The following is a 24,900-nucleotide window of genomic DNA, read 5'->3' as shown; positions in this document are numbered from 1 at the left end:
GAAAGTACATCCGTTATTGCTAACTACTTATGTAATAGGACGATGTGCAATAATACCAGCACTTTAATTTACTAGGCCAAAGGAGATGTGTATTTGTTTCCTTCAGCACAATTATTATATGCAACAATTTAGCACTTCTCTTATGCAGATTACCTACTATGGTCACTTTGTTCCTGATCCACCCTGATCTTAGTCATCAACCTGCCGCGGACTGCAGATGGAACCTAGCTTTTGGCTATGATTTTACATTTTTATATGTTTAATAATGTGCATTGTCCCATGTAACAAAGATGTAACAAATATAGAAAATGGCAACTTCCTATTAGGAGTTTTATAACACATATATGAACAAGCTTATTGGTGTGTCTGGTGGGACTGGCCAAAGTTAAGTAGGAGAAAATGCGGTCAATTATGAATTATTTAATGTCTCTGTGCCGCCTGGTAGCAAATGTGTCACGGATTGGTGCCGGTCCCCGGACCGGTGGTTGGGGACCACTGCTTTAAAGGCATACTAAAACCCACTACTACCGACCACGCAGTCTGATAGTTTATATATCAATGATGAAATCTTAACATTGCAACACAAAGGCAATTTTAAATTTTGCGCGAAATATCCTGCTGAAAATGTCTCGGTGTGATGACGCGTGACGTCACGGATTGTAGAGGACATTTTGGTACAGCATGGTGGCCAGCTATTAAGTCGTTTGTTTTCATCGCAAAATTCCACAGTATTCTGGACATCTGTGTTGGTGAATCTTTTGCAATTTGTTCAATGAACAATGGAGACAGCAGAGAAGAAAGCTGTAGGTGCGAAGCGGTGTATTGCGGCAGGTGTTGTGCCGGATAACGCACCCCCACCGTAGAATACACCCCTTGACTGTTGTGCCGGATAACACAGCCGGTGTTTCATTGTTTACATTCCCGGAAGATGACAGTCAAGCTTTACCATTGGCCTGTGGAGAACTGGGACAACAGAGACTCTTACCAGGAGGACTTTGAGTTGGATACGCAGACGCGGTACCGTGAGTACGCATGCAGCTGCGGCTTCCAAACATTTGATCGCTTGCCCGTACGTGCGTGTCGCTATGTGCATGTCACGTACGTAACTTTGGGGACTTTGGGGAAATATATGTGCTGTATGAACTTTGGGGAGGTGAACTATACTTTGGGCTGTGGGATTGAGTGTGTTGTGCAGGAGTTTGAGTTGTATTGGCTGGTTATATGGACGGGAGGGGGGAGGTGTTTGTTATGCGGGATTCATTTGTGGCATATTAAATATAAGCCTGGTTGTGTTGTGGCTAATAGAGTATATATATGTCTTGTGTTTATTTACTGTTTTAGTCATTCCCAGCTGAATATCAGGTCCCACCCGCCTCTCACAGCATCTTCCCTATCTGAATCGCTCCCACTGCCCTCTAGTCCTTCACTCTCACTTTTCTCATCCACAAATCTTTCATCCTCGCTCAAATTAATGGGGAAATCGTCGCTTTCTCGGTCCGAATCGCTCTCGCTGCTGGTGGCCATGATTGTAAACAATGTGCAGATGTGAGGAGCTCCACAACCTGTGACGTCACGCGCATATCGTCTGCTACTTCCGGTACAGGCAAGGCTTTTTTATCAGCGACCAAAAGTTGCGAAATTTATCATCAATGTTCTCTACTAAATCCTTTCAGCAAAAATATGGCAATATCGCGAAATGATCAAGTATGACACATAGAATGGACTTGCTATCCCCGTTTAAATAGGAAAATCGCATTTCAGTAGGCCTTTAAATGATGTGGTCGACTGTTGATACATTTGGTATTGTTGTTTTTTGTCAGTTCAGAACATCCATCCAATTAAAAATGACATTTCCAAAGTGTCAAATAATTAATAGTGTCAGTTTCACATTTCTTTTCCGTGCCATCTGTAGTGGTTTTATGTCTGCAGTGATTCCACTCTGATATGACATGTTCTAAAAAAAAAAAAAAACTTAGCAAAGAGACACTTTGTGGATAAAAAAACAAAAAACATTTTGTTCCTGAAATAATCATTGTGGAGGGGGGCGTGGCCTGCGGGGGGGTATAAGGACCGGCCTCGAAGCCAGCGGCAGGTGAGTAGATTGCCCAGCTGGGGCATGTTATCTAATCACCTGTCGCCTTTATTAGCAGCAGCCGGGCTGAGACACGTTGTTGTAGTCGGAGTTGCTGGTGAGCAGACGCATGATACCGTGAGAGGGAAAAGCAGAGACACGTCGGACTGAAAAGTCAGAGCGATATTTTGCTGGAAAGCAAACCATACTGCTGTATGAAAATAAAAGACTTGTTTCTCCAGACTACCGGGCTCACGAAAGATCTGTCGGCACCAGGAAAACCCTCCCACACTCAGAGACGTCTACAATCATTAAACTTGTTTTATATGTTGGTAAACATTATTTTACAGTACCTCTAATTCAAACTGCACTTTAATGTATTTTCATTCAATATAAGATGGACAACTTGACTTTTAAAAACTCCACAATGTGGCTCACCGCTTGTTTGCCAAAGCACCGGTGAGAAGAACTGATGTATACAAGTCATTAAAGAATACAAATAATAAATAATAAATAAAACACTGGTGAGAAGCACTGGTGTATACAAGTCATTATATAATACTAATAATAAATAATAAATAAAGTACTGGTGAGAAGCACTGGTGTATACAAGTCATTATATAATAGTAATAATAAATAATAAATAAAGTACTGGTGAGAAGTACAGATGTATACATGTCTTTAAAGAATACAAATAATAAAGTACTGGTGAGAAACACTGATGTATACAAGTCATTAAATAATACTAATATTAAATAGTAAATAAAGTACTGGTGAGAAGCACAGATGTATACAAGTCATTAAATAATACTTCTAATAAATAATGAATAAAGTCCTGGTGAGTAGCACAGATGTATACAAGTCATTAAAGAATACACATAATAAATAAAGTACTGGTGAGAAGCACTGATGTATACAAGTCATTAAATAATACTAATAATAAATAAAGTACTGGTGAGAAGCACAGATGTATACAAGTCATTAAATAACACTAATAATAAATAAAGTACTGGTGAGAAGCACTGATGTATACAAGTTATTAAAGAATACAAATAATAAAGTACTGGTGAGAAGCACTGATGTATACACGTCATTAAAGAATACAAATAATAAATAATAATAAATGAAACACTGGTGAGAAGCACTGATGTATACAAGTCATTAAATAATACTAATAATAAATAAAGTACTGGTGAGAAGTACAGATGTATACACGTCTTTAAAGAATACAAATAATAAATAAAACACTGGTGAGAAGCACTGATGTATACAAGTCATTAAAGAATACAAATAATAAAGTGCTGGTGAGAAGCACTGATGTATACAAGTCATTAAATAATACTAATAATAAATAAAGTACTGGTGAGAAGCACAGATGTATACACGTCATTAAAGAATACAAATAATAAATAATAATAAATGAAACACTGGTGAGAAGCACTGATGTATACAAGTCATTAAAGAATACAAATAATAAAGTACTGGTGAGAAACACTGATGTATACAAGTCATTAAATAATACTAATATTAAATAGTAAATAAAGTACTGGTGAGAAGCACAGATGTATACAAGTCATTAAATAATACTTCTAATAAATAATGAATAAAGTCCTGGTGAGTAGCACAGATGTATACAAGTCATTAAATAATACTAATAATAAATAAAGTACTGGTGAGAAGCACTGATGTATACAAGTCATTAAAGAATACACATAATAAATAAAGTACTGGTGAGAAGCACTGATGTATACAAGTCATTAAATAATACTAATATTAAATAGTAAATAAAGTACTGGTGAGAAGCACAGATGTATACAAGTCATTAAATAATACTTCTAATAAATAATGAATAAAGTCCTGGTGAGTAGCACAGATGTATACAAGTCATTAAATAATACTAATAATAAATAAAGTACTGGTGAGAAGCACTGATGTATACAAGTCATTAAAGAATACACATAATAAATAAAGTACTGGTGAGAAGCACTGATGTATACAAGTCATTAAATAATACTAATAATAAATAAAGTACTGGTGAGAAGCACAGATGTATACAAGTCATTAAATAACACTAATAATAAATAAAGTACTGGTGAGAAGCACTGATGTATACAAGTTATTAAAGAATACAAATAATAAATAAAGTACTGGTGAGAAGCACTGATGTATACAAATCATTAAATAATACTAATATTAAATAATAAATAAAGTACTGGTGAGAAGCACAGATGTATACAAGTCATTAAATAATACTAATAATAAATAATGAATAAAGTACTGGTGAGAAGCACAGATGTATACAAGTCATTAAATAATACTAATAATACATAAAGTACTGGTGAGAAGTACTGATGTATACAAGTCATCAAACAATACAAACAATAACTAACAATTTGAAACTGTTTAGTAAATGTTAAGGCAGCACGGTGGCAGAGGGGTTAGTGCATCTGCCTCACAATACGAAGGTCCTGAGTAGTCTTGGGTTCAATCCCGGGCTCGGGATCTTTCTGTGTGGAGTTTGTATGTTCTCCCCGTGACTGCGTGGGTTCTCTCCGGGTACTCCGGCTTCCTCCCACCTCCAAAGACATGCACCTGGGGATAGGTTGATTGGCAACACTAAATTGGCCCTAGTATGTGAGTGTGAATGTTGTCCGTCTATCTGTGTTGGCCCTGCGATGAGGTGGCGACTTGTCCAGGGTGTACCCCGCCTTCCGCCCGATTGTAGCTGAGATAGGCTCCAGCGCCCCCCGCGACCCCAAAGGGAATAAGCGGTAGAAAATGGATGGATGGATGGATAGTAAATGTTAACTTAAAATAAGTCTTCTCGTATTCACTACACCAATTATACTTTGTTGTTTGTTACAAGATACTGCTGTAGTAAACAGTAGGAATGCGTTACTGGTACTATAATAATTCACGACCATGTAGAACTATTTGCCCGAAGTGACAAACATTTATTTGACCGCTTTAGGCCACCTGAGCTGTGCCCCCTTTCTTAAACTTACGTTTTGACATTACGTATTTCCCCCGCGGGATAATACGAATTTCTCTTCTGTAATCTGTCTGTGTTTTCTCCGTGTGTTTGATGTTCGGCTTTTCCGCTGGAATTGTGCCCTTATATGGGGAATTAAGGGCGTTTACCCATGCAAATTACAGAGTTAAGGGTGTTTACATATGCAAATTACAGAATTAAGAGTGTTTACATATGCATATTGGGGAAATAAGGGCGTGTTTATATGCAAATTATGATAGACACGCACGCGCTAAACATTTGGCATTCAGCAATTTAAGAATAGCAGGTGGGAATAATTTGGCTGTTTAAGAACACGTCATGAATTTGAATGGACTCCTCTTAGGAAATCACTTAGGAAGAAAGTTAAGAGGAAAAGTTAGGAACTTATTGCTGAATGGGGCCCATTGTTCCTATGGACGCCGCAGTTTGTTGTTCATCCATTAATAACCAAACTTTGTCTTGTGAACAACGAGCTTACGCTCAATCATTTATTACTCCCTCCATAACAATAACGTCGTTTTCATGGGGATAAAAAGCTGAAACATCTTCACAGTTTCCACCTAAAAAGGGTTCTGTGCGGACAGTTCTGTGCCTGAGTCGCCAACTTTTGGGATTCTTTGTTGGGGCCCTCAGTAATTGCAGTCAGTTTGGATGGATGCCACTAGGATGTCTTAAATCAGCTGCAAAGAGACAGTGAATCTCTGTTGTGTCCCTCGGTCTTTGTCCTTTAAGATGCCACTCACATGTCATTTGCACTTCCTCCATTAATGGGAACCTTCTTTGATCCATTCCTCGACACTGAATTAGTTTCCTGCCTTTGCTCGTTTCTGTTTGCTCTGGCTGGCAGCCGTGCAGTTTGGCTCCACGCCAGCTGACCCGTGACCAGTGAATGCAGCACCAGGAGGAGGTGGATGCAGTCTGGACCGTGTTTGCACTCTCTTTGTGTGCTGCTCTCTGGGCCTGTTCTTCACTTTGCCCGCCACGCGTTCCACATGGAATCTTTCAACATTTACTCAGGAAACATCAATCAGAAATCCTTTATTTTTTAAGGGAATTGGTGTTTGTCCATGTCGTTTCTTCTCCCAACACATTAGCTTTAACTCAGGAGTTAAGATCAGGGACAGATTTTGGCATCCATATGAGTTGGGAAATTGTGTTAGATGTGAATATAAACGGAATACAATGATTTGCAAATCCTTTTCAACCCGTATTCAGTTGAATATGCTACAAAGACAACATATTTGATGTTCAAACTCATAAACTTTATTTTTTTTGTTGCAAATAATAACTAACTTTAGAATTTGATGCCAGCAACACGTGACAAAGAAGTTGGGAAAGGTGGCAATAAATACTGATAAAGTTGAGGAATGCTCACCAAACACTTATTTGGAGCATCCCACAGGTGTGCAGGCTAATTGGGAACAGGTGGGTGCCATGATTGGGTATAAAAACAGCTTCCCAAAAATGTTCAGTCATTCACAAGAAAGGATGGGGCGAGGTACACCCCTTTGTCCACAACTGCGTGAGCAAATAGCAGGCCCGGCCCTAACCAATCTGGCGCCCTAGGCAAGATTTTAGGTGCCCCCCCCCCCACACACACACATCGGCAGTGAAGTGTATATACTCACAAGAACCCGAATAGCTTTGTCTTTGACCTTTTTTCTTACTTACAACTATACCTAATATATAAAGGGGTGGAAAAGTGACTATTACCTGCAGGGCAAACATTAGCTAACCAGAAGGCAATAATGTAAACAAAAAACATCTGCTTAAGAGATCTAATACAAATGTCCCTGAGGAATGTAAGGTGGGAGTACTGTAATTAGTTACCTAACGTTACATTATTATTTTCCATAACAATTTAGCCCCCTCCACAATATTAACCCGACGTTAAAACAGAACTAGCTATTTATTGATTAGCAATTGCCGAATCATGTAACATTAGCTTAATGCTAAAAAGCCAGGTTACTATCACATTCTGTAACAGACAAATAATTTCATGTAGGCTAACGTTACCTACCTGCTACCTCTGTCTTTTTCTCGTTTCTCCTCCTCTTCTTTTCTCTTTTTTCTTCCCTGGGCATCTGACAGTTTTGGCCGTTTTGACATCTTGTGTTGATTTTTTGATGTGGTGACGTCCAAAAAGAGTCATGATACGGGAAGGGAGGGGGCGCACCGTGCGGGGGGAGGAGGGGGGGCGTAATGTTGTAACAAATAATATTTCTATTAAATAGGCTTTACTTTGCATTTTAATTAACGTGAGATTATTTTTTGTATTTAGAAATAATAGTAACAACTTTTTTTCTTCTTTTTTTTTTCTCCAACATTTGTGGCACTGGCATGGCGCCCCCTGATGGACGGCGCCCTTAGCATTTGCCTATACGGCCTATGCCACGGGCCGGCCCTGGCAAATAGTCAAACAGTTTAAGAACAACATTTCTCAAAGTGCAATTGCAAGAAATTTAGGGATTTCAACATCTACGGTCCATAATACCATCAAAAGGTTCAGAGAATCTGGAGAAATCACTCCACATAAGCGACATGGTCGGAAACCAACATTGAATAACCGTGCCCTTCGATCCCTCAGACAGCACTGTATCAAAAACCGGCATCAATCTCTAAAGGATATCACCACATGGGCTCAGGAACACTTCAGAAAACCACTGTCACTAAATACAGTTTGTCGCTACATCTGTAAGTGCAAGTTAAAGCTCTACTATGCAAAGCGAAAGCCATTTATCAACAACATCCAGAAACGCCGCCGGCTTCTCTGGGCCCCGAGATCATCTAAGATGGACTCATGCAAAGTGGAAAAGTGTTCTGTGGTCTGACGAGTCCACATTTTAAATTGTTTTTGGAAATATTTGACATCGTGTCATCCGAACCAAAGGGGAAGCGAACCATCCAGACTGTTATCGACACAAAGTTAAAAAGCCAGCATCTGTGATGATATGGGGGTGCATTAGTGCCCAAGGCATGGGTAACTTACACATCTGTGAAGGCACCATTAATGCTGAAAGGTACATACAGGTTTTGGAACAACATATGCTGCCATCTAAGCGCCGTCTTTTTCATGGACACCCCTGCTTATTTCAGCAAGACAATGCCAAGCCACATTCAGCACGTGTTACAACAGCGTGGCTTCGTAAAAAAAGAGTGTGGGTACTTTCCTAGTCCGTCTGCAGTCCAGACCTGTCTCCCATCGAAAATGTGTGGCGCGTTATGAAGCGTAAAATACGACAGCGGAGACCCCGACTGTTGAACGACTGAAGCTCTACATAAAACAAGAATGGGAAAGAATTCCACTTTCAAAGCTTCAACAATTATTTTCCTCAGTTTCCAATCGTTTATTGAGTGTTGTTAAAAGAAAAGGTGATGTAACACAGTGGTGAACATGCCCTTTCCCAACTACTTTGTCACGTGTTGCAGCCATGAAATTCTAAGTTAATTATTATTTGCAAAAAAAAAAAAAGTTTATGAGTTTGAACATCAAATATCTTGTCTTTGTAGTGCATTCAATCAAATATGGGTTGAAAAGGATTTGCAAATCATTGTATTCCGTTTATATTTACATCTAACACAATTTCCCAACTCATATGGAAACAGGGTTTGTACATTTCTGTGGTGCAGCTTGTACCTCAAAAAGCGAAACAGGGTCACTCATTCAAATGAATTGAAATGGATTAAAAGGGACCTCTGGGTGATTTTCCTTGTGGTTCCAATGTTTGATACTCCTATCAAATTCTAAAGTTCATGCATTTTGGCCGTGAGCTTGTTTTGGAAGCCTCTCTTTACAGGGTCTTGCAGTCTGGATACGTTGTGACATCATACGTACTTACTTTGACATCAAGTCAAGCGCTCAGTCAGCTCTGTTATTCAGGTTGTGAGAAAACACAAAGAAAAGTAATCTGACGTATTGTTTCCATGTACATAACAGACGTGTAACATAAATGCTGCTAAAACCGTTTTCTTTTAATGCAACACTTTTTGTAATCTATTTTTATTCAATGCAGCTCTATCAATCTAATCTTTGTCCGAGGAGGGGAACCTTAAACGATGGTTTAGTGGGGCTGAAACGGGGCTGAGGCTAAATAATTATTCGTTTAAGGGGTTAAACGACTTAGTGTAGACATGGCCTAAGAGTTTGCAGGTCTACCTAATGTTGTGACCGAGTGAATCTAAATAGTGTTAGGTTTATTTGTTATTTTTATTTTTGATAATAGCGGTGACATCTTAAAGATATATAATTACAAACCCTGTTTCCATATGAGTTGGGAAATTGTGTTAGATGTAAATATAAACGGAATACAATGATTTGCAAATCCTTTTCAACACATATTCAATTGAATGCACTACAAAGACAAGATATTTAATGTTCAAACTCATAAACCTTTTTTTTTTTTTGCAAATAATAACTTAGAATTTCATGGCTGCAACACGTGCCAAAGTAGTTGGGAAAGGGCATGTTCACCACTGTGTTACATGGCCTTTCCTTTTAACAACACTCAGTAAACATTTGGGAACTGAGGAGACACATTTTTTAAGCTTCTCAGGTGGAATTCTTTCCCATTCTTGCTTGATGTACAGCTTAAGTTGTTCAACAGTCCGGGGGTCTCCGTTGTGGTATTTTATGCGCCACACATTTTCAATGGGAGACAGGTCTGAACTACAGGCAGGCCAGTATAGTACCCGCACTCTTTTACTATGAAGCTCCGTTGATGTAACACGTGGCTTAGCATTGTCTTGCTGAAATAAGCAGGGGCGTCCATGGTAACGTTGCTTGGATGGCAACATATGTTGCTCCAAAACCTTTATGTACCTTTCAGCATTAATGATGCCTTCACAGATGTGTAAGTTACCCATGTCTTGAGCACTAATACACCCCCATACCATCACACATGCTGGCTTTTCAACTTTGCGCCTATAACAATCCGGATGGTTCTTTTCCTCTTTGGTCCGGAGGACACGACGTCCACAGTTTCCAAAAACAATTTGAAATGTGGACTCGTCAGACCACAGAACACTTTTCCACTTTGTAAGATTGCATGCAAATGTGTTTTCATCGTTTGTACGAGTCCTTTCTTTTGCAGTGTTTTTGATTCGTATTTATTTTTGTAATCAGCCTGCCCTAAGTCTTGATAATAATATGTGTGATTAACACATGGTTGTGTATCATTTAACAAACTGGATCATGTTTAAATGTAAGTAGGTTAGACAACATTATTGAATAACATTAAAATCAAGAGTAGGATTACTAATTCAGTGTTGATATTTGAGTGGGATCAGGGGTCCTCTGTTGTGGAAAAATGGGGCCCATAGGTCAAACACATGTAAAAACACCTGATTAAAATCATAAATCCTTTTCAACCTGTATTCAATTGAATAGACTGCAAAGACAATATATTTAATGTTCACACTGGAAAACTTTATTTTTTGCAAATATTAGCTCATTTGGAATTTGATGCCTGCAACATGTTTCAAAAAAGTTGGCACAAGTGGCAAAAAAGAGTGAGAAAGATGAGGAACGCTCATCAAACACTTACTTGGAACAGGTGAACAGGCTAATTGGGAACAGGTGGGTGCCATGATTGGGTATAAAAGCAGCTTCCATGAAATGCTCAGTCATTCACAAACAAGGACGGGGCAAGGGTCACCACTTTGTCAACAAATGCGTCAGCAAATTGTTTAAGAACAACATTTCTCAACCAGTTTTTGCAAGGAATTTAGGGATTTCACCATCCACGCTCCGTAATATCATCGAAAGGTTCAGAGAATCTGGAGAAATCACTGCACGTGACCTTGGATCCCTCAGGCTATAATGCATCAAAAAGCGACATCAGTGTGTAAAGGATATCACCACATGGGCTCAGGAACAATTCAGAAAACCACAGTCAGTAAGTACAGTTGGTCGCCACATCTGTAAGTGCAAGTTAAAACTTCGCAAAGCCAAAGCCATTTATCAACAACACCCAGAAACGCTTTGCCGGACCCGAGCTCTTCCAAGATGGACTGATGCAAAGTGGAAAAGTGTTCTGTGGTCTGACGAGTCCGTATTTCAAATTGTTTTTGGAAACTGTGGACCAAAGAGGAAAAGAACCATCCGGATTGTTCTAGGTGCAAAGTTGAAAAGCCAGCATGTGTGATGGTATGGGGGTGTATTAGTGCCCAAGACATGGGTAACTTACACATCTGTGAAGGCGCCATTAATGCTGAAAGGTACATACAGGTTTTGGAGCAACATATGTTGCCATCCAAGCAACGTTATCATGGACGCCCCTGCTTATTTCAGCAAGACAATGCCAAGCCACGTGTTACATCAACATGGCTTCATAGTATGTAGTCCAGACCTGTCTCCCATTGAAAAAGTGTGGCACAATATGAAGCCTAAAATATCAGAAGTGAGACTGTTGAACAACTTAAGCTGTACATCAAGCAAGAATGGGAATCAATTCCTCTTCAAAAATGTGTCTCCTCAGTTCCCAAACATTTACTGAGTGTTGTTAAAAGGAAAGGCCATGTAACACAGTGGTAAAAATGCCCCTGTGACAACTTTTTTTGCAATGTGTTGCTGCCATTAAATTCTAAGTTCATGATTATTTGCCAAAAAAAAAGAAATTTCTCAGTGTGAACAATAAATATCTTGTCTTTGCAGTCTATTCAATTGAATATAAGTTGAACAGGATTTGCAAATCATTGTATTCTCTTTTTATTTACCATTTACACAACGTGATAACTTCACTGCTTTTGGTCTGAACACACCATCATTTTGTTACGCCTTCTCCAGACAGCCACTCCCAAACAAAAGAGACTATAAACACTTGTCAAAATATACAATTTATTCCAGGAGATGATCCTTTTGTGGCAAGTTGAAATGTGACTTTATTGACAAAGTGGACATTAAACATGACCAAACAAGCCTCTGCTACTTTCATTAAAACAAACAACATTAAACATGAATAATGAACACATGAAAGCAACATGACGGGTACAGATGGGTTAAGTTTTTCCCTCATTCTGGTGAGAATCCTGCGTGTGACTGAAGCGTTAGGGGCTTGGTTAATGTATCCAGGACTAGAACCCAGAACGAGGCAAAAACTAAGCCAGACCCACTCCTAAGTTACTCAAGTCTGGTTCCATTTATTTTCATTACCACACAAGTAACAGACGTAGTTAATGGGAACAGATCAAACGTATTTACAAATTCGTCCTTACAAATAATCGACACCGTACAAAAGGGTTCAAGGGATTTTAGGAGGTTGAATTATGGGTTACATTATGGGTTAAAAACAAGATCAAGAAGAATTCAAACTTAATGTACAGTATTTTTTTTTTGACGGAAGACTCTTTGGCAATGGCGAGGAGATGAGGTCACATACCGTAGAATGTTCTAGCCAATGTGCTCACCAAGTGTCGCTCATTAGCTGCTCACACCGGAATGGTGTGCCACCGAGCCCTTCCTGTCAACATGTGATCTTTCATCCGTGACAACGACAATAAATATTCTAGGAAGCAATATGCAGTTTAATCACGTCATAAATAAATACGGTCAAAGGGTCGTCTTAAAGGATCTGAGAGCGGATGATGCATAAATAAAAAATATGTCAGTTGAGGGCGGACAAACAGTATAAAAATGAGTACATTTCTGCAAGGTGATAACAATGTTCTTGGCTTTGCGGGTAAAGGGAACCTTCATTGCTTGTTAGACAATACATACATCCTTCAACACAATTCTATTCAGTACCTGGAAAATTAATTTTGTCTATTTCTGGAAAAAAAAGGAATTTTAATCCATCGGCTCAGCTAAATTTCTTCTGGAGAATTCGGTCCAGTTTTGAAGGCTGCGTTCACACCTGTGGTTCAGTGCTGTGGTACCCTCTAACAGTCGATGGTGGAGGGTGTGTCAGTCGACGGACACACCCTCCACCATTGACTGCTAGCTCGCCATCGACTGCTAGCTCGCCATTGACTGACACACCCTCCACCAATCGACTGACACACCCTCCACCATCGACTGCTAGCTCGCCATCAACTGACACACCCTCCACCATCGACTGACACACCCTCCACCATCGACTGCTAGCTCGCCATCGACTGACACACCCTCCGCCATCGACTGACACACCCTCCACCATCGACTGCTAGCTCGCCATCGACTGACACACCCTCCACCATCGACTGACACACCCTCCACCATTGACTGACACACCCTCCACCATCGACTGACACACCCTCCACCATCGACTGACACACCCTCCACCATCGACTGACACACCCTGCACCATCGACTGACACACCCTGCACCATCGACTGACACACCTCCACCATCGACTGCTAGCTCGCCATCGACTGACACACCCTCCGCCATCGACTGACACACCCTCCACCATCGGCTGCTAGCCCGCCATCGACTGACACACCCTCCGCCATCGACTGACACACCCTGCACCATCGACTGACACACCCTCCACCATCGACTGACACACACCCCACCATCGACTGACACACCCTGCACCATCGACTGACACACCTTCTACCATCGACTGACACACCCTCCACCATCGACTGACACACCTCCACCATCGACTGCTAGCTCGCCATCGACTGACACACCCTCCACCATCGACTGACACACCCTCCGCCATCGACTGACACACCCTCCACCATCGACTGACACACCCTCCGCCATCGACTGACACACCCTCCACCATCGACTGACACACCCTCCACCATCGACTGACACACCCTCCACCATCGACTGACACACCCTGCACCATCGACTGACACACCCTGCACCATCGACTGACACACCTCCACCATCGACTGCTAGCTCGCCATCGACTGACACACCCTCCGCCATCGACTGACACACCCTCCACCATCGGCTGCTAGCCCGCCATCGACTGACACACCCTCCGCCATCGACTGACACACCCTGCACCATCGACTGACACACCCTCCACCATCGACTGACACACACCCCACCATCGACTGACACACCCTCCACCATCGACTGACACACCCTGCACCATCGACTGACACACCTTCTACCATCGACTGACACACCCTCCACCATCGACTGACACACTTCCACCATCGACTGCTAGCTCGCCATCGACTGACACACCCTCCACCATCGACTGACACACCCTCCGCCATCGACTGACACACCCTCCACCATCGACTGACACACCCTCCGCCATCGACTGACACACCCTCCACCATCGACTGACACACCCTCCACCATCGACTGACACACCCTCCACCATCGACTGACACACCCTGCACCATCGACTGACACACCCTCTACCATCGACTGACACACCCTCCACCATCGACTGACACACCTCCACCATTGACTGCTAGCGCGCCATCGACTGACACACCCTCCACCATCGACTGACACACCCTCCACCATCGACTGCTAGCTCACCATCGACTGACACACCCTCCGCCATCGACTGACACACCCTCCACCATCGACTGCTAGCTCGCCATCGACTGACACACCCTCCACCATCGACTGACACACCCTCCACCATTGACTGACTCACCCTCCACCATCGACTGACACACCCTCTACCATCGACTGACACACCCTCCACCATCGACTGACACACCCTCCACCATCGACTGACACACCCTCCGCCATCGACTGACACACCCTCCACCATCGACTGCTAGCTCGCCATCGACTGACACACCCTCCACCATCGACTGACACACCCTCCACCATTGACTGACACACCCTCCACCATCGACTGACCCACCCTCCACCATCGACTGACACACCCTCCACCATCGACTGACACACCCTGCACCATCGACTGACACACCCTGCACCATCGACTGACACACCTCCACCATCGACTGCTAGCTCGCCATCGACTGACACACCCTCCGCCATCGACTGACACACCCTCCACCATGGGCTGCTAGCCCGCCATCGACTGACACACCCTCCGCCATCGACTGACACACCCTGCACCATCGACTGACACACCCTCCACCATCGACTGACACACACCCCACCATCGACTGACACACCCTCCACCATCGACTGACACACCCTGCACCATCGACTGACACACCTTCTACCATCGACTGACACACCCTCCACCATCGACTGACACACCTCCACCATCGACTGCTAGCTCGCCATCGACTGACACACCCTCCACCATCGACTGACACACCCTCCGCCATCGACTGACACACCCTCCACCATCGACTGACACACCCTCCGCCATCGACTGACACACCCTCCACCATCGACTGACACACCCTCCACCATCGACTGACACACCCTCCACCATCGACTGACACACCCTGCACCATCGACTGACACACCCTCTACCATCGACTGACACACCCTCCACCATCGACTGACACACCTCCACCATTGACTGCTAGCGCGCCATCGACTGACACACCCTCCACCGTCGACTGACACACCCTCCACCATCGACTGCTAGCTCACCATCGACTGACACACCCTCCGCCATCGACTGACACACCCTCCACCATCGACTGCTAGCTCGCCATCGACTGACACACCCTCCACCATCGACTGACACACCCTCCACCATTGACTGACACACCCTCCACCATCGACTGACACACCCTCTACCATCGACTGACACACCCTCCACCATCGACTGACACACCCTGCACCATCGACTGACACACCCTCCACCATCGACTGACACACCCTGCACCATCGACTGACACACCCTCTACCATCGACTGACACACCTCCACCATCGACTGCTAGCTCGCCATCGACTGACACACCCTCCACCATCGACTGACACACCCTCCACCATCGACTGCTAGCTCACCATCGACTGACACACCCTCCGCCATCGACTGACACACCCTCCACCATCGACTGCTAGCTCGCCATCGACTGACACACCCTCCACCATCGACTGACACACCCTCCACCATTGACTGACACACCCTCCACCATCGACTGACACACCCTCTACCATTGACTGACACACCTTGCACCATCGACTGACACACCCTGCACCATCGACTGACACACCCTCCACCATCAACTGACACACCTCCACCATCGACTGCTAGCTCGCCATCGACTGACACACCCTCCGCCATCGACTGACACACCCTCTACCATCGGCTGCTAGCCCGCCATCGACTGACACACCCTCCGCCATCGACTGACACACCATGCACCATCGACTGACACACCCTCTACCATCGACTGACACACCCTCCACCATCGACTGACACACCTCCACCATCGACTACTAGCTCGCCATCGACTGACACACCCTCCGCCATCGACTGACACACCCTCCACCATCGACTGCTAGCCCGCCATCGACTGACACACCCTCCGTCATCGACAGACACACCATCCACCATCGACTGCTACCTCGCAATCGACTGACACACCCTCCGTCATCGACTGACACACCCTTCACCATCGACCGACACACCCTTCACCATCGACCGACACACCCTCCACCATCGACTGACACACCCTCCACCATCAACTGACACACCCTCCACCATTGACTGCTAGCTCACCATCGACTGACACACCCTCCACCATCGACTGACACACCCTCCACCATCGACTGCTAGCTCACCATCAACTGACACACCCTCCACCATCGACTGCTAGCTCACCATCGACTGACACACCCTCCACCATCGACTGACACACCCTCCACCATCGACTGCTAGCTCACCATCGACTGACACACCCTCCGCCATCGACTGACATACCGTTCACCATCGACTGACACACCCTCCACCATCGACTGCTTGCTCACCATCGACTGACACACCCTCCACCATCGACTGCTTGCTCACCATCGACTGACACACCCTCCGCCATCGACTGACACACCCTCTGCCATCGACTGACACACCCTCCACCATCGATTGACACACCCTCCTCCATCGAATGACACACCCTCCGCCATCGACTGACACACCCTCCACCATCGACTGACTGACACACCCTCCACCATCCACCGACTGACACACCCTCCACCATCGACCGCTAGCTGGCCATGGACGTAATGGTCACCCCTGACTTGAAGCCTTGTCCAGCTCTTTCCTGACATGTACTATTCATGTTGAAAACTCAGACTGAATATGGGCTCCAGAGTTGGGTCATCAGCCTGGCAAGGCCCTGAAGACAACCTACTGGTCAATGGGTAGTTGAGAAAATCATGTCCACACGCAGAGAAATGGTGTGAACGCAGCCTTAGTGAGTGAGTGACAGTTTAGCGACACATTCATGCATTCACCTTCTCTCCTGTGCAAACACCTCCTTTCACCTGACGAGGGCGCTATGATACACAGCAGCAGGTGCGTGACTTGGGCTGCTCCTCTTCCAGCGGCTGCTTCAGTCTGAGGAGGGGCGGGTCGCCGCTGGCCGGCGTGTAGAAAACGGCGCTGCCGTTGGACGACACCAGAGGCATGCGGGGGTCATCCGAGTGGGCTTTGGCGTCGCTGAAGGAGTCCGTGGACCCGTTGTAAAGGTGGCCGTTCAACAACGGGTGGTTCAAAATTTTGGCCGCCGCCCTCTGTTTCTTCAGCTCGGACAGAGTCTGAGGTCTCTCGCCGGGCCCCTTTTCGCCTTGGAGCGTGGTGGGGGGCTGTGGCCCCGTGCACGACCACGTGGCCATGACGCCGTTTGGTTTGGTGCCGCCTTCTTTGAGGATGGCGGGCAGCTGGGGCTGCTTGAGGACTTCTACAACTTCTACAGGCATCACCTGGACATTGAGAAGAGTCACACCACTTTTTAGTCGTTGAACTTACACTTGTAAAGAACATCATGTCATGGCTGTCTTGAGTTTCCAATCATTTCTACAACTCAACTCTTATAGGCCCAGTGCATAATACCACCACCACCGTGCTTGGCTGTAGGAATGGTGTTCCTTGGATTAAAGGCCTCACTTTTTCTCCTCCAAACATATTGCTGGGTATTGTGGCCAAACAGCTCAATTTTTGTTTCATCTAACATCACATGGAGAAAGATAAGACTTTCTGGAGGAAAGTTCTGTGGTCAGATGAAACAAAAAATGGAGCTGTTCGGCCACAATACCCAGCAATATGTTTGGAGGAGAAAAGGTGAGGCCTTTAATCCCAGGAACACCACTCCTACCGTCAAGCATGGTGGTGGTAGTATTATGCTCTGGGCCTGTTTTGCTGCCAATGGAACTGGTGCTTTACAGAGAGTAAATGGGACAATGAAAAAGGAAGATTACCTCCAAATTCTTCAGGACAACTGTCGGAGGCAGATATTTACATATATCCGAATTTAAGTGTTACTTCTTTTTATTTCATAATCATATTACAAAACAGCTAGTGTTTTTCTTCCAATTGTGGTCTTTTGGTTGTCTGCAAAACTGTGTGCTTAACCTTGAATGAGGAATGTTAGAGAGAGAGAGATAATGGACATTTGTTTTGGCTAGAGACACAGGACTGCCAGGGACTTAAGAGGGGAGAGGGTGTTTCGGGGGGCAGACCATCTTAGCGGGGCGATCCGAATGTTCTATGCTGTCTCTGTGAATGTATATCTGCAAAGCTTTGCAAATATATTACAAAATACCTATTCCGTCTCTGGTGGTTTTTCAACTCAGCTTTAAGTGTCGTAAAGAGCTTGGGAGCGACTTGTGACTTGAATTCCCTGGGAGGAACAACTGGACATAAAACGCAACACAACCTAAACTCATCGGCCCGGAGGTTGGGTCTTGGGCACAGTTGGGTGTTCCAACAGGACAATGACCCCAAACACACGTCAAAAGTGGTAAAGGAATGGCTAAATCAGGCTAGAATTAAGGTTTTAGAATGGCCTGTTAGAATAATTATGTGTAAGTTATCACACAACTCTTATATCTTATATCATTGAACTGACAGTTCCGTGGGAGGATACCATCAAAGAAGCGTATGAACGCAAGAAGCTGCGGTACTCCAACCTTGCAGCTGAGGCAAAGGACTGAGACTGGAGGGTAAGGGTGCGCCCAGTGGAGGTGGGCTGTAGGCGCTTTGTAGCAATCACAACAGCAAAGCTCCTTAGGGAGGTTGGAGTCAGGGAGCAGGCTCACAGACAGGCCATTAAAGAGCTGGCCAACACAGCAGAGAGGACGAGCCATTGGTTGTGGTTGAGGAGGAGTGACACCAGCTGGGCTGCTAAGGCTAACACCTCAGGGGACGCACACACCCAGGGATTTGATCACCCTGGGGTGGGCCCTTCCTCGGCAGAGGGTGTCTTGTGGTAAGCCGGGCCGAAACACCCCGTGACGCTGGGGCACACAACTGAAGATGTGTCCCAATGGTGGAAAAGCCTCCCAGCAGTGTCACCTAGCCTCATTTAGGTATGCGGTCAGGTGCAAGCCTGGCTCAGGGAGGAGGACGCCCCTGCCATGCAGAGTCCCCAGGGATTGTACCAACTAGTCCAGGGGTCGGCAACCCGCGGCTCTAGAGCCGCATCTTTAGCGCCGCCCTAATGGCTCTCTGGAGCTTTTAAAAAAATGTATGTAAATGGAAAAAAAATTATTTTTTGTTTTAATATGGTTTCTGTAGGACAGGGGTGCTCATTACGTCGATCGCGAGCTACCGGTCGATCTCGGAGGGTGTGTCAGTCGATCACCAGCCAGGCATTAAAAAAATAGTCCTAAAAATGAGCGATCATAAATCTTCACTATGACGTCACTTTCGTCACTTGATTGACATTCACGGCACCCGAGGGTCTTCTGAGATGACGCTGGCTGCTGCCAGCTCATTAAAATTACCGACTGGAAGGCGAGAAACACTTTATTTCAACAGACTGGCGCCGTACTTTTCGTCAAAACTCCAAAGACCGACTGCACAGTTGCACAGATGCGCTAACAAAATAAGAGTCTCAGAAAGCTGGCGTGCACAAGCTAGAAAGCTACGGAGTTTGCCGACAATGTATTTCTTGTAAAGTGCATACAAAGTAGTACGGAAGCTGGACAAATAAGATGCCAAAAACCAACCACTTTCATGTGGTATTGGACAGAAAGGAGGACTTTTTTTCTCCTCCATTCGAAAATGCGGACATTATCAGGACCACTGTCTGATTCCAATCAATGCAAGTCATCAGAATTAGGTAATACACCAACTTTTATTCTTGTCTTCATGAAAGAAAGGAATCTATATGTGTTAAACATGCTTGTATTATCTTTAAACACCGTTAAGTTGTTAACAATATTAACTATATGTATTAAACATTCTTGTATTATTATTAAACACCTTTAATTTTTTAACAATATTAACTATGTGTTAAACATGCTTGCATTATCATTAAACACCTTTAACTTGTTAACAATATTAACTATATGTATTAAACATGCTTGTATTATCATTAAACACCTTTAATTTTTTAACAATATTAACTATATGTGTTAAACATGCTTGCATTATCATTAAACACCTTTAACTTGTTAACAAAAACATATATTTCATAAATAAGTAAATGTAAATTATATATATGAATAAGGTAGATCCCCACGACTTGATCAATTGAAAAGTAGCTCGCCTGCAGAAAAAGTGTGAGCACCCCTGCTGTAGGAGGACAAACATGAATCAAGCCTCCCTAATTGTTACAAAGCACACTGTTTATATTAAACATGCTTCACTGATTCGAGTATTTGGCGAGCGCCGTTTTGTCCTACTAATTTTGGCGGTCCATGAGCTCACCGTAGTTTGTTTACATGTATAACTTTCTCCGACTTTCTAGGACGTGTTTTATGCCACTTCTTTGTCTGTCTCATTTTGTCCATCAAACTTTTAACGTTGTGCATGAAAGGTGAGTTTTGTTGATGTTATTGACTTGTGTGGAGTGCTAATCAGACATATTTGGTCACTGCATGACTGCAAGCTAATCGATGCTAACATGCTATTTAGGCTAGTTATATGTACATATTGCATCATTATGCCTCATTTGTAGCTATATTTGAGGTCATTTAGTTTCCTTTAAGTCCTCTTAATTCAATTCATATCTCATGACACACTATCTGTATGTAGTATGGCTTTTAATTTTTTGCGGCTCCAGACAGATTTGTTTTTGTATTATTGGTCCAATATGGCTCTTTCAACATTTTGGGTTGCCGACCCCTGAACTAGTCCTTTCAACAAATTATGCTTAAAGGCCGTTGCTATAGTTTTTATCAATTGTGCTGAAGTTGTTCTTTTCTATCTGTGTAAAGCGAGTCGTCTCGTATCAGTGTCTGTGTCCAGAATCGGCTTGCTGACTGCCAAGGGCGAACATCGAGTGCCGTGACGCAGATAGAGCAAAGACAGGGCTATATCACGAGTGTCAGCACATTTGCATTTCATTAATAGTCATATATTGTGTCTAACTGGGGCTGCTGAGATTACCCCCCTTCCTCCAGCAGCAGCCTCAGTGATGTAACCAGGGACCTCCCAAATAGAGGAGCACGTGGGCAGGATTTTAGAGCGTCGTTTGGATCTGTAACTAGAATAAAGACCAAAAACGTCCCTCCTCATTGAGCCACATTTAACTCTGTCTCTGCATGATTCCTTGCTTCTTGTCTGTTTAATAGATGTCATCAGCGTTTGAACCTGACATGGCCTTCTCAAAGTCCTGACTTAAACGCGTGGACAATGCTGAAGAAACAAGTCCATGTAAAACCAACACATTTAGCGGAACTGCACCAATTTTGTCAAGAGGTGTGGTCAAAAATTCAAGCAGAAGCTTGTGGATGGCTACCAAAAGCGCCTTATTGCAGTGAAACTTGCCAAGGGACATGTAAGCAAATATTAACATTGCTGTATGTATACTTTTGACCCAGCAGATTTACTCACATTTTCAGTAGACCCATAATAAATTCACAAAAGAACCAAATTTCATGAATGTTTTTTGTGACCAACAAGAACCGTATTTTTCGGACTATAAGTCGCAGTTTTTTTCATACTTTGGCCGGGCTCCTGTGCGATTTATATATGTTTTTTTCCTTTTTATTATGCATTTTCGGCAGGTGCGACTTATACTCCGGTGCAACTTATACTCCGAAAAATACAGTATGTGCTCCAATCACTCTATCACAAAAAAAATAAAAGTTGTAGAAATGATTGGAAACTCAAAACAGCCATGACATTATGTTCTTTACAAGTGTATGTAAACTTTTGACCGCGACTGTATATTCTTCTTTTTTATGTATTCGAAGTGGAAAAACATGGCAGGTGGCTAACAAAGCAGCTAGTTGGAGTACATTATTAAATCCCTCTAAAACCAACAATACTACATCTACATCTCCTGACCTGAATATTAACCAAGTAATAGCAATATTGTTATTATAAGAGCTGACGCAGGCGATTTATTTTCATCACAGAGAGCTGGCTAACTTACGCTGCTATATTGACATAGTGAGCCAGTGAGCTGCTGCATGGCCTCTGCGCTGGTGAAAGTAATGATATGTTATAAAACAGGCCTTTCCCCTGGATAGTACAAGGTTGTGTTCATAAACTGAGATGTTGGGTCAACACTGACATCCAACTTAGACCTGCAGATGGCGAGAACAAAAAAAATAAAATATATATATCTATTTTTTTTATATATATATATTATTAGATTATGATTAATTACTCATAGCCCTGCGATGAGGTGGCGACTTGTCCAGGGTGTACCCCGCCTTCCGCCCGGTTGTAGCTGAGATAGGCTCCAGCGCCCCCCGCGACCCCAAAAGGAATAAGCGGTAGGAAATGGATGGATGGATAATTCCTCATATAAACGGGAAGATATTATTATCCCATCAGTCAGCAGACATTGTGCAGTAGGTGCTATTATGTTCATAGTTTGTATATCTTGTTTAGTACTGAGCAATACTGCTATATGATGCCTTATTTACTAAGATACAAACACCATGCGCAAGACAGCGTGTGCAGAAAAAGTGAAAAAGCGTGTATTATGGGCGGGCGTGTTGCATGTGATTTACTAAGACCGTGTGTGCAATTGACAAGTGGAGCAGACTTATTTGAACGCCTTATTTGAATGAGGATTTTGTGCGCATACGTGCTTTTTTTACCACAGTCAGACTACCGTTTTTTTAAACTCTCTGTCTCACCGCCCCTCGCTCAGCTAGCTAGCTTGCTGCTAAGCTAACGGAGCTAAGCTAGTTTGTAAACAAACTAATAAGTCTGCTGACGTATATGCAGTAACACATCGTGCCATTTATCATTCTTATTATTTTGTCAACGCTGCCTGCAGGAGCAAAGGTCACCGCCTCTGTCCATGGTGCTGAGGACAGAGCACCATCAGACGGGGGGGCGTGGCAGTGCTGACGGCGAGACACAGCCGGCAGGTGGCTAGATTTCACAGGTGGTACGCGTTAATCCAACTAATTCATCTGTTGTCTTTAACAGTAAGAGGCCGGGAGCAGGAGGAGAGGGAGGATACGGATGTGACTGAAAGGTCCCGTTCTGCTGGAGAAAACTTTTTGTTAAAAACCGACGTTTATTAAAACCTTGTTAAAACCTGTGCCGTGTCTGACAGTGGAGCTGCTAGGAGGCAACTTCCACATCAACATTATGTTATGTTTGATACTTTACATTAGTTTTGGATGATACCACACATTTAGGTATCGATCCGAGACCAAGTAGTTACAGGATCACACATTGGTCATATTCAAAGTCCTCGGGACGCATTTCCTGAGTTTATAAACATAATATACATTTTAAAAAAAAGGAAAAAAAGATTTTGTGACAATAAAAAATACAGATGTAATCATAGTAGTATCGAGTAGATACGCTATTGTACTTGGTATCATTACAGTGGATGTCAGGTGTAGATCCACCCATGGCGTTTGTTTACATTGTGACGCCAGGGTGAGCTATTGTATCCTCCTACGGTGTGTAGTGAAGCCTGTTTAGCTATTCCTTGTCCTCCAGTGATAATGGTACTTGATTTAGAAGTAGCTAAAACACTGGATGTTAGCTGCTAACTAGCAAGCCATGTCTTGAAACACCTCTTCCTGAGGGTGTTTCAGTGTTATAACTCCACTTTTATCTTTACTTTTAAGCAAAAATGCGTCCGTTCTCCCTTTTCTGTCTACACACTGTGTCTGCTTGTAAGTACTCTGTGTGTGTGCGCTGCCGAACATGCTCCTCCACTCCTAAAACCAGCAATGTTACGACGTGACAACGCGCCGTCATGCCCGGGAACCGGTACTTGTCAAACAGAGTATAGTACCGTTTTTGATTCATTAGTACGGCAATACTATACTAATAGATACCATACAACCCTATTGACAAATGTCATATCTCCAGCAGGTGAGAAGCCCTACGTGGTGTCATGAAGTCTTAACATGATGGACTTCATGACACCACATTATGCTGTGGTGAGCAATATAGATGCTTGTTATAAAACACTTGATTGGTTGCTGAGCAGGACAAACTTTTTATGTTACAGCCATGAGCCATAGTTGTGCTATTTTGTTTTATAACCGTCCTCCAGAGGTGCTCCTTTTATCTGGCGGCTGGGCGAAGGTGACCCGAAGGAAAATAGTTTGAGCCGAGAGCTGACTGAGAGCATTTGAAGGCAGCAGAAAATCTCATAACGTCCTCTCTGCCACTAATAATAGACTTTGACTACGGTATGTCTTGTGTCTTCTTTTATAGTGTAGATAAGAACATTCATAATAACATGTAATATATACATGATTTAAGTATATATGTCATGTAGTAACATTCATAATAACATGTAATATATACATGATGTAAGTATATGTCATGTAGTAACATTCATAATAACATGTAATATATACATGATGTAAGTATATATGTTATGTAG

The 24,900-nt window shown here is 43.6% G+C and overlaps 1 protein-coding gene across 6 annotated transcripts in view; it reads right to left on the bottom strand.

Annotated features, from left to right (window-relative positions):
- Positions 1-11,561: 11,561 nt before the first annotated feature.
- The window catches only part of ppp1r16b (protein phosphatase 1, regulatory subunit 16B), a 276,451-nt gene continuing 263,112 nt past the window's right edge, over positions 11,562-24,900 (bottom strand). For 2 of the 6 annotated variants that reach the window (XM_061937730.1, XM_061937729.1), the window contains exon 11: positions 11,562-17,839. In XM_061937730.1, coding sequence (XP_061793714.1) covers positions 17,414-17,839 — 426 coding nt within the window. In that variant the 3' untranslated portion in view covers positions 11,562-17,413. The remainder of the gene's footprint in view (positions 17,840-24,900) is intronic. The other 4 variants (XR_012050324.1, XR_012050325.1, XR_012050323.1 and 1 more) reach the window with 4 other exon arrangements.

This window comes from Nerophis lumbriciformis, linkage group LG03, assembly GCF_033978685.3.
Source record: "Nerophis lumbriciformis linkage group LG03, RoL_Nlum_v2.1, whole genome shotgun sequence".
Classification (NCBI taxonomy): Eukaryota; Metazoa; Chordata; class Actinopteri; order Syngnathiformes; family Syngnathidae; genus Nerophis; species Nerophis lumbriciformis.
The sequence above is the reverse complement of the archived record's forward strand: the minus strand, read 5'-3'. Positions and strand labels throughout refer to the sequence as shown.